This window comes from Helicoverpa zea, chromosome 17 (genome assembly GCF_022581195.2).
Source record: "Helicoverpa zea isolate HzStark_Cry1AcR chromosome 17, ilHelZeax1.1, whole genome shotgun sequence".
In the NCBI taxonomy this organism is placed as follows: domain Eukaryota; kingdom Metazoa; phylum Arthropoda; class Insecta; order Lepidoptera; family Noctuidae; genus Helicoverpa; species Helicoverpa zea.
The window spans coordinates 5,098,638-5,109,904 of record NC_061468.1 but is presented as its reverse complement, the minus strand read 5'-3'; the positions used below and the strand labels follow the sequence as shown (position 1 = coordinate 5,109,904).

At 37.5% G+C, this 11,267-nt stretch overlaps 1 protein-coding gene across 1 annotated transcript; it reads right to left on the bottom strand.

Moving 5' to 3' along the window:
* Nucleotides 1-312: 312 nt before the first annotated feature.
* LOC124638280 lies at nt 313-11,041 on the bottom strand. Its single transcript, XM_047175212.1, has 8 exons — nt 9,525-11,041; nt 8,581-8,741; nt 7,019-7,171; nt 6,525-6,610; nt 6,186-6,343; nt 4,318-4,596; nt 3,805-4,031; nt 313-3,665 (listed from the first exon to the last, which is right to left on the bottom strand). Exons 1-7 carry the CDS (start codon nt 10,786-10,788, stop codon nt 3,847-3,849), a joined length of 2,286 nt encoding a protein of 761 aa, XP_047031168.1. The 5' UTR covers nt 10,789-11,041; the 3' UTR covers nt 313-3,665; nt 3,805-3,846.
* Between the last annotated feature and the right edge of the window lie 226 nt (nt 11,042-11,267).

The window sequence follows — 11,267 nt, the reverse complement described above, 5'->3', positions numbered from 1 at the left end:
TTTGAATTGAGAAGAGCAGTTCTAAGTGATTCTTTAGTTAGAAAATACGAAAAAAAATAGTGTTTGTAGAAAAATGGTTTTAAATATCGTTAAAAAGCGTTTTTAGGCATTTTCAGATTGGTTTTTCTCCAAAACTAGAACTGCTAGAGCAGTCCTGTGTTCTAGACTTCGATTCTGTGATAGATAATCTGCAAAAATGTATATGTTTCACCTTGGATACAATAAAAAAGGAAAATTTTGTTGACTAGTGTAACTAAGGACTTAGGACCACACGCTTTTGAACACTTCATAACGTGAATTAAAAAACAAGAATTTGGGTTCTATCATAGTATATTCCAAAAATATAATGTTATACATGACATTGCTTTATATAATCGAGTATAAGGGGTAGTATAACTGACCCTTCACAAACAGCAGTAGGTACTTAAAGTAAAATGCAGAATTTTAAATTAACCACTTTTGCAAAATATTATACCTACACTACAGACATTTTGAGTAGCTTGTTACGAGGTGAGAGTATTTATATAAATAAACAACGATTTGTTACCACTCAAGGCCTCTGTTTCAATAATTTACACATTAAATGTTTTATTTATAGAAAAGTGCGTGTAAGTTTTTTGTTTTGTGAATAATAAATAAATAACTTTGGGAACTCAGTATTTGCGTTCGCTAATACTGCTTGGGTTCTTTTGCCCGTTTTTTTACAAATCTTGGTCGGGACAATTTAGGCACAGAATTAGTACTAATGAGAAATCCTTGAGTAGACAACATACTATAACCTATTACGAAATAGAACTATAATATATTAACATTTAAACTATTTATAATAATAAATAACATAAACACACTGCGAATAAGTACAGTGTTATTGTTGCTAGACGTAAAAAGATTTAACTTGTAAGCAACACTCCAACATAACAACAATAAACAATTGGAAGTATTCGGCAACGTTCGGGAACGTTCGGGTACACTCAGCAACACCTCGTAACAAGCTCGTAACATATTAAATTAATTACCGAATAGAGTACAGAGTTAAGCGTTAGCATCGAGTGCGATAACGTTTACATGTGTAGGTATATTTTGTCGCGTTGAAATGACTACCAGACTTCTGCTGTTCAAATGTGAAACACAACTTTATTATGGACTGGGCTATTCAACTGAAATTGAACCTTATGTGTAGTACTTAGAGTTGATATTAGTTCCAACGACTCACATACAAGTAGTATGTAAGTGCAGCTAATGGGGCTACCGTTTTTTGTTTCACCAGATGGCGCGACTGTAGCGTGAGGTCCTAAACTACGGCTATCAAAGTTCCTATTATGAGCGCCAAAACTTAGATCTACATTAGATGATTATATTAAATCATATTTAATACAATAAAACTATAGTGTGAACGTACTGGCGATGCCACAGTGTTGCTCGAAAAAGAAAGGCATTTATAGATCCGTAATCTGTATTTGCCATAATTAATCTAAAGTATTCTTAAATATTCGAAATATTAATTTAATTAGAAATATAAAATCGCGCGCGTAAAAAAACAGTTACATTTGATGTTTCGAAAACCTCACGCTACACAAGCGCCTCTAGCGGCGATTTCATACGCGGTAGCCTTCGTTGTAAACAAATGAAAAGGATTTTCGATCTCGTTCTTTAGTTTGAAATAAGAAGTGCCATAAAATGTTGCGTTCCTCACTTGAATAGCAAACTTTAGTACGTGCTAATATAATTTTGACTAGTAAGCACCAATTGACTAACAATATTTTCCCTTACAAAATCTATGTACAATCTTATTTGGCTAATAAAATTTAGCCAATCACACAGCTTCAGTTTACGAAAACGTTCGGTTACTAAATAAGTAGATAACTATTATACACAGTGAAATTATAGTTTTTTTTGAGCGACGTACGATAATGCAGCCCTTTAACATAAAATAGCTAATATTTATTGAATAAAATACGTTATTTGTGCATATCCGTAACTAAAGATAACATGTTAGTAAGTTTGTACGGTTAAACATACATGCTCGTTTAATATTCTTATTGCTAAACTTAGTTTGATGGCCACACCGTCATTATTATCAAATTGTGATCTTTATTGCGTTGAAATAAGGTTAAAATTTCATCGATATTATTTTCACACAGTATCGTACATACAATGCAAGCAATATAAATTAAGTATGAGCAAGCCTATATTCGTTTATATAAAATTTTTATTTCGGATGAAATGAACTGTTAAAAATACACTTAGATTTTTATTTTGAATCTAGCATGTAATAATATCGATGAATACGGTCTCGGTTGAAGTCCCCGAATAAAGACATTCGGGGACTTCAACCCGCAACATTAGCTACAAACCTGTTGCTATGACAACCGGCTGTTGTCATAGCAACAGAGTGTTGAGTTGAAACAGAATCGAACTATTTCGAATTAAAAATAATTATTTAAACGAAAATATTTACATAAAAATACAAAGCTTGCTAAATCATCGAGAAAAGAGAAAAATAGGGCCGAAATAAAAATAAATTAGATGGTACGTTTTAAGATCCAATATACCTATCTCTGTCCTACAAATGTCGAACAACATAAGTTAGATAGAGATGGCAACAAACCGTAGCTAAACATGCTAAGTAACTTTTCGTCTTCACTGATGCGCCTGCGACTATCTTTTCCGACATTTATCAATATTTATTTGTGATCAGATCGAGTTATTTCTAATACAATGTTAAATTCGGTGGTCCTCGTTAACTATCAAGTGTTCCATTATATGCAAAAATGTGTTGCTTTGATTCTTACAACGGTACAATTTCTGTTACCCGCGAACATTTTCCACTATTCGAAATTAGTTTTGATACTTTCTAAATGTTATTGACATGCGGTTATGTATTATACACGAGTATAAAGTAAAATAAACTAATTGAAAATAGTGTAAGCGACAGATCTCGGTAACCGAGTGATTTTTGTTCTCTTTTAGCGAGCAACTATCCTAAGCGCTGTCTCACTTTCTCACGAATACGTCGTTTATATTACGATGCTAAATAAGGTACCTATAGAACTATTCACTACATCAGTATTAGAATATCTACAGCTATTTGGCGTGCACACAATGGCATTTTGAATACCAAACAAGACATCAGTCACGAACGGAATAAAATTTTCTTACATCATAACCATGAAATGGTTAGAGTGAAAATTCAACGTCTTTTAGAGTAGTGCTACCAATTCAGTCAATATAATTATTATATTACTTTTTCACCGATTATTTCACGTGCAATTTAGCTGAATAAATCGTCGCGCGACTAAGCCACCTATCACCTTTTAGAACACTCAAAATTCACTGAACACCGTTTAGAATAGGGTGCATACATAATCGACACACGAAACAATCTAATACCGTAACGTCACATATCCGACAATACGGAACAAAACAACCCATCCTTAAGTGAACACTTAAAATGCGCGGCAAAATACTCAGCCGCGCAGCTCACCTTATATTTATATGACCAGTTCCACTGAATACTGATAAAGTCTCTGATAGCCAATCAGGAATTTATGTGACAGAAATTTTAAGCAGCCATTATCTAGCAGATAGCATATCAGACACTTTATTGGTAACCAGTGAAACCTGGTGTCAACCTTCCAAACATTACATATTTCTATATACACTTAGGGTGGGTTGCACCATTTAACTATAACGATAACCAAACCATAACCAGCCGTATACTTGCCGCCCATTGGTCACATCGGCGATTTGACAACTGAAAATGGTTCGGTTATCGTTATAGTAACATGGTGCAATTCACTGTTATTGATGTTATTGAAAAGGTGATATAAATTGATACGCACTTGTTCATGCGGGGTCGATTATAGGGAGTTGGGGGGCTACCATGAGCCGGCGATGTGCCTCGGAGCCGGTGAGAGCGGCGACCGTCACCCCGGCCTGGTAGGACGCCGGGATGCGAATATGACGAGTCCGGGTACCGTACTCCCCCCATCCTATCGCGCGACATTCCCGGATCACGCTTATTACTTGACCTGGAAATAACATTGAGGGCTCATGAAGGAAGTTTGTATGTACTTCCTAAGTATGTATATCTTAGAACTTGATAACAAGAAGGAATCAAGTTGGGAATGAAGGCCAAAAAAATTAGGTACAATTTAAGAAAAACTGACATCAAATGATTACTGTTCAAAACTTAATGAAGGTTTAAAGTTAACAGCTATCTAATTATTTTCTCTCTATGACATTTTCCAGTAATTCTTTTTTTTACCCAATCAACCCCTATATCTAATAAAAAAATACACACACACACAAACTCACCAAGCACATTAAAAGTATGGAATCTTCGATCAGGCACGACCATCAAGGGTGTCAAGTCCGTATCGGCAGTGAACCTCGAGAGCACATCTCTAGTCTTGATCAGCAGTACTGAGGGTGACGTGAGGTGCGGCCACAGTGTTGCCTCGCGGACGCACTCGACGGGGTTACAGAGGTAGACCCCGCGGGGTGACACGCCGAATACCATTTGATGGTGCCAAGCGTCTGGGATGTCGTTGTCGCAGCCAGCTTGGAGGTTTAGCGTTAGGATTGGTACTGCACCTGTATTGAATAAACGAGTATTTAGAATTTAAAAGCGTGATCAGGTATTTCCTTCTTGACATCATAAAAAAAATCCGCGTCTAAGATTTGTGCACCCAGATAAAAAGATTAAGGCCAAAGTTCATTGACAACATAAACGTAAGTTTTGTTAAGAAAAACTAGTTTTTATATGATTTTTGCGTTCAGTTTTCAAAGTAATATTGTCGTTGAAAAAGGGCCTCATCATCAGCCTATCGCAGTCCACTGCTGGACATAGGCCTCTCCAAGTGCACGCCACTGAGATCGATTTTCGGCTTCTCGCATCCAGCTCCTGCCAGCCGTCTTGCGCAAGTCATCACTCCACCGTGCCTGAGGACGTCCTACACTACGTTTGCCGAGGCGTGGTCTCCACTCTAGAACTCGTTTACCCCAACGGTTATCGGTTCTTCGGCTAATATGGCCAGCCCACTGCCACTTCAGCTTGCTGATTCGGTAATAAAAATTCGAAAATTGATTCGGTAAAAAGGGCCTAAGTATGTTAAAATCTCCGTGGTCCTTCACCTCTTTTATATTCATAACTAAACTTCCATTTCGGATTTACAATATAAGCTAGTAACATTACGCAAATCTAATATGTTAGCTCGGTAAACACATTAGTATAAGATTTACTAGGCGGCCATAATGGTGCATGTTACAAAATTACCATCAAAGTAATGCGTGCATTTCCATAATGTTTGTTAATGTGCTGATCATTACTTTGCATGCAAAATAACAATATTGCTCGTATGATTTATGTGTAGGCTTTGTGTTTTTTTATTGTTATTGTATTTTATTCTACGCATTTAGCTGTAGCATTCGTCTTTGTGTCAACAGCCCCATGTGGCACCTATACAAATACCCAGTCGTGAATGTAACCTGTAAGCCTTGGCCTATTAAGTGACAAGTGAGAACAATTCTGAATGTATCTAAATATATTCTAAAACAGATAGAAGCAGAATAGTAGGTAAGCAGCCATATCAGCACTATGGCTTACTTTTGCACCAAATAACTTTGCATTTTTGAGAAATTGACCACAGTAATGTTAAGGTTGTTGGTATTGTTAGTAATAGTAAGGTTAAATAAATGGTAATAGTCGTGGTGGCCTAGTGGGCAAAGAACCAACCTCTCGAGTATGAGGGCGCGGGTTCGATTCCAGGTCAGGCAAGTACCAATGCATCTTTTCTAAGTTTGTATGTACTTTCTAAGTTTATCTTAGACACCAATGACTGTGTTTCGGATGGCACGTTAAACTGTAGGTCCCGGCTGTCATTGAACATCCTTGGCAGTCGTTACGGGTAGTCAGAAGCCAGTAAGTCTGACACCAGTCTAACCAAAGGGTATTGGGTTACCCGGGTAACTGGGTTGAGGAGGTCAGATAGGCAGTCGCTTCTTGTAAAGCACTGGTACTCAGCTGAATCCGGTTAGACTGGAAGCCGACCCCAACATAGTTGGGAAAAGGCTCGGAGGATGGGTAAGGTTAAATTTTTAACTATTGCTAATTCAGTAGTGGCCAACTTCAGACAGTACTTCAGAAATGCAAAATTACTTGGTATAATCTATAAATGCCTTACCAAGCGTGATCCAGTCGGCGAGCCAATGCGACAAGGATATGACCCTTTCAGGGTGCGTCGGGAAGAACCTTGCGGTGACCAGCCCATCGGAAGCCTTGTGTATACCGGTGACCAGGTCCGCCGCCGTACAACCAGCCACGGCTCGAGATAATAAATATCTAGAAGTAGGAAACACATCAATCAAAAATAGTAATTACACTACATGTTTGATAGGAAAATTAACTTTTTGCATGCAGAGGTAAAAAGTAACCTGTTTGGATCTTTTTTATACACACTTTTTAAGTATACAAAGTTTTATGTAACTTAACTATGACTAAAAGATAAAAAGTAGGTATTTACCTAGGTAATGGAGCATTATTAGCTCTTTGTCTCGTACCGACAGATGAACTTATCTTCTCTAGATTCACAGGCACGCCCAGCGCATTCTGGAATTTATTAGGACGAATTAATAAGGTCATTTTCTTCTCTAAAAACAGGAGTCTGAAAATATCTACGACAAAAAAAAACGAAAGACAAAATGTTGGTAGAAAACTCTATCCATTCCCTATTTTATTTGAATAAGAAAACCCTGTAAAAGTTCAAGTTCCCAGATAGATTCACCTGTGCAACAAGGATATACATAGAAACAAGGTAATACATAGAAAGGAGAAAGTGTAAGTGCTTATACTTATTTTCACAATATGCGTTGCCGAAGTCATGAAAAAGATACCCATCAGATTATCATGAAAGTCATCATGAAACTAATCTTAAAAAAAGTCTGTTTATTTCTTCATTCATATTGACCATCTCAAAAATCTTTTAGTATAAGTTTAATACAACAAACAGGTACTAACAAAAACATTAACAACAGCAGTGGCCCCGCAGGCCGAGGTGCTGATCTGCGTGACCTGTCGCTCGCAGGCCTCGCACTCGGACCATATCATACACCGCGGGGGCTCCACGCACGCCGCGCTACTTGAACTCGTACTCGCCGTCGCTTCCGTCGCCTATGGACATAGAACATTTTATTTATTTACTAGCGACCCGCCCCGCATCCGCAAGGGATAACAGTATTTCCCCACTATTTCATGAATTTTATTTTACACTAGCTGGTGCCCGCGACTTCGTCTGCGCAGGTTTAGTATTTCGAACAATATGTTTACAAATTGTAGCCTATGTGTTATTCTGATGTATAAGCTATATTATTGTAAAGTTTCATTAAAATCCATTCAGTAGTTTTTGCGTGAAAGAGTAACAAACATCCATACATCCATACATACAAACTTTCGCGTTTATAATATTAGTAGGATATAAACCTTCCTCTTCAATCACTCTATCTATTTAAAAAAAACCGCATGAAAATCGGTTGCGTAGTTTTGAAGATCTAAGCGTACAAAGGGACGTAGGGACAGAAAAAGCGACTTTGTTTTATACTACGTAGTGATAGTGACTAGCTGATCCCAAGAACTTTGCATCGTTTAAACCTTCCCTGGACCTCTACAAACATTTTAAAACCAAAAAAAGCCAAATCAGTCTAGCCATTATCGAGTTCCAGTCAGACTACCGAACAGCAATTCATTTTTCATATTTAAGATTTAACCATTTATGCAACTTTTCTAAGTTTGTCTGTACTTTCAAAGTATATCTTGGACACCAATGACTGTGTTTCGGAGGACACGTTAAACTGTGGGTCCCGGCTGTCATTGCACATCGTCGGCAGTCGTTGCGGATAGTCAGAAACCGGTAACTCAGACAATCAGTGTAACCAGAGTTAAGGAGGTCAGATAGGCAGTGGCTCCTTGTAAAGCACTGGTACTTAGCTGCATGCATCTGGTTAGACAGGTCGCCAAACCCAACACAGTTGGAAAATAAAGCTAGGAAAATGAATGATTTTCACACACTTACGGGATTTAAACCTAAGGCGACAGCATAACTACTAAAAAAAACCTTCTTATGAACATGCATGATTGTTTTATAAAATTTTTCAAAATGGTGTTTCTAGAAGAGGCATGTTGGTTAAAATGTTATGAAATTACACATAATTATATAGGATTGCTTGTTGGAGGTTAGATAGGCAGTTGCTCCATGTAAAACACTGGTGCTCAGCTGCATCCGATTGGATTAGAAGCCAGCCCCACATAGTTGGGAAAAGGTAAAGGCTAGGCAGATTATGATATTATGTAAAAGTGGTTGTGAATATTTTTTATATCTGCATGATCTATGTGACTCACCTAAGACCATGATGTGGATTTTTTGGACATTTTTATAAGACTTCAAGAATTGAGGAGCTCATTATTTTATGTTTGTCAAAAATGAAATTCTTAATTCATTTCAAACTGAAGCTGTTTGGAGTAATATTCAAATCGCTATTCAGTTTCTCTAAAAATGTTTGAAAACAAACAACTGAAATCCTTACCTTAGCAGCAGCCTGGTTTTCAGCATCTAATTTAGTCTTTTCAGCTATCAGTTTCTTGGCCATAGTTACATGATATAAAGCTGATGACAGATTGGCTGTATCTATTGAAGAACCCTGGTTGATTTGATATGCAAATGGTCCTTCCAAATGTTCCGTATCATCTGTAAATGTTTTTTTATTGTACTGGAGCAAAAATATACCAATAAATGCATACATTTTCAATTCTCTCTGACTATATCTTTTTCTGTTTCTATTGTTTGTGTGCATCAATCTCAAGAACTAGGACGTTCAATTTAAAATTATTTTGGTGTTAAATCATCAGCTACTTTATATTCAGAGAAAATAGCTACATTACAATATATTTTTTTGCTTTTTTTTTTAACATTACATTGCAACATTTTACATAATGGTACCTAATAATATGTACCCACTTTGTTTTATATATGAATCAATAAAAAAGTAATGAGGCCCTATTAGGTAGTGAACAGGAAGTACAACATAGGGCCTTGTTTGGACAACACAAATATCTTTACATAACCTTGTGTTACAGAACTATGGTGTACATTATAGAATAATGTAGTTGTACTGTTAGAAACAAAAATATAAAGTTTTGAACCAAATCTATACTAATATTATAAAGCTGAAGAGTTTGTTTGTTTGTTTGAATGCGCTAATCTCAGGAACTACTGTTCAGATTTGAAAAATTCTTTCAGTGTTAGATAGCCCATTTATCGAGGAAGGCCATAGGCTACTTTTTATCTGGCTTTGTGCTGTTGTTCCCGGGGTAAGCGGGTACAACTGCTGGCAGAAGCTAGTCTTTAATAACACAAAACTTAGTTATGTGCACACACCTACCTCTCTATACTAAAACTGGGTATTTCATATAATGTAAAAATATAGATCATTCATTTCTCAACCTTGAAAAAATACCAAAACCGACTTACAGCTCAAGATCTCCCTTGGTGAGACCAAATCTCCACTGGTGACATGCACACTGCCAGGGAAGTTAATTGGCCCATGTGACATAGTCCTTCTGACAATAAGCTGCTCACCCCTCGAATTCACATGAGTGATATATGGACCAAAACTGTAGTTCTGGTCTGCATGTGAGCTACTGCTCTCTGGAGCATCACCATGACCACCGGTCACTCCTCGACTTGTTGATGGCACACTGTATGAATATAGGTCAACACTCCCATATGACTCCAACGCTGGGTTCACAAGGACAGGCACTGGTGCAGGAAAGCTCCTAGGAGCCACATATTCTGGAGAAGTCCCTCTCAACACAGGTTCATTTTCCTCAGGCATATTGCTTGCAGACTCTAAATCAGCATCAGGGGAAGACTCGTCACCCGTGTCCACCTCACATGAAGGTCCTGGATCAAAGTCCATTTCCAAGAAATCCATGTCAGGACTAGATGCTCTTGAAGGCTGCTCCCTACCTGCAGCTGCCCCTTGCTGAGGCCCAACATAGTTAGGCATGGGTAAATGCTTGTCTAAAGGCAAACCCATGTCTAAACTGAAGAATGAGCTTGGCAAGTCAGCCAAGTGTTCTCCACCCCTGTATGTGTAAATACACCCATCTTCTGACCCTAATGAATAATCATCATTGCCAGTGTCACTAGAACTCTCATCATCTAAGTTAGGCCTATTTAACTTCAGACTTGATGGCCTTTTTCTATTTTCTCTGAAGGACTGACTGCTCTCAGGGTTGTCACTAGCTCTGCTTGTTCCACTAGTTGAGGGTAGACTGCTGCTCCCTGCCTTGTCCAAGCATACTTTGTGTCTCTGACATGACTGCTTGTCTGGGTTGGACTCTGTACCATTGTCATACAAGGTAGGTATAGACCTGCTGTTACCCGCGACCGCAGCATCCGCCTGATCAGTGTTTGAGTTACCCACTTTCTTGTTACACATTTGTGATGGAGTAGAATTACAAAGATTTTTATTCGTTTCAGGATGACTTTCGCTACACTTGCTGGATTGAGGACCTGGTTCATTGCCAGCTAAGGAATTCATGTGATTCGTCCGAGGTCCATTCAAGGGAACAAAGCTAGAACTTGGATTTGCGGTAGGTGTAAACGTATTTTCTGTGTTATCTCTTGGCCCAGACAAACTATGAGTACTCTTGAAATTTCTGTTTTTTTCTCCTTCGCCATCAAGATGTACAGAATTCCTCATAGATGAAGAATCTTTAGAAGAATCCATTATTACAAATACATCATAAAAGTCGGCATTGTTCACTTAATTTTTTAAGGTTACCAACGGCTTGTTGATGCACATAGAGGCTATAAGAAAGGCACTAAACTAAAGTTAAATCGTATAACAAACCAATGCCTAAGGGAATAGACTGAACACGGAATAAATAGGACACAATCTGTAAAAGGAAATAATAACAAACCAATTCGCAATATTCTGATCAAAATCCTAATTTGACATATGACTTATGACAGCTTTGACAGTTAGACAGAGAGAAGAAAACACTTCCTTCCGAAGTTTACCTTTTAGGAGTTTGGTAAGACTTTTGGTAAATAGCCTACCGAATTCTACTTATTGTTTATGGATTTTAAGTTATAAACACACGAAAAACTAAACTAACTATTTGAACTATTTCTATGTTTAGTGTAACTTTTTTTGTATAAACAACTAGCTTTATTTATTTTAGACAATCATATATAACTTAAGTT

Excerpts from the sequence above, each read along its gene's own strand:
- LOC124638280 (XM_047175212.1), bottom strand. The coding sequence starts at position 10,788 with ATGGATTCTTCTAAAGATTCTTCATCTATGAGGAATTCTGTACATCTT. Across the intron at positions 6,611-7,018 it reads CTGCTGTTGTTAATGTTTTT|AATGCGCTGGGCGTGCCTGT; the intron begins GTTAGTACCTGT and ends AATAAATTCCAG. Across the intron at positions 6,344-6,524 it reads AATAATGCTCCATTACCTAG|ATATTTATTATCTCGAGCCG; the intron begins GTAAATACCTAC and ends TCCTACTTCTAG.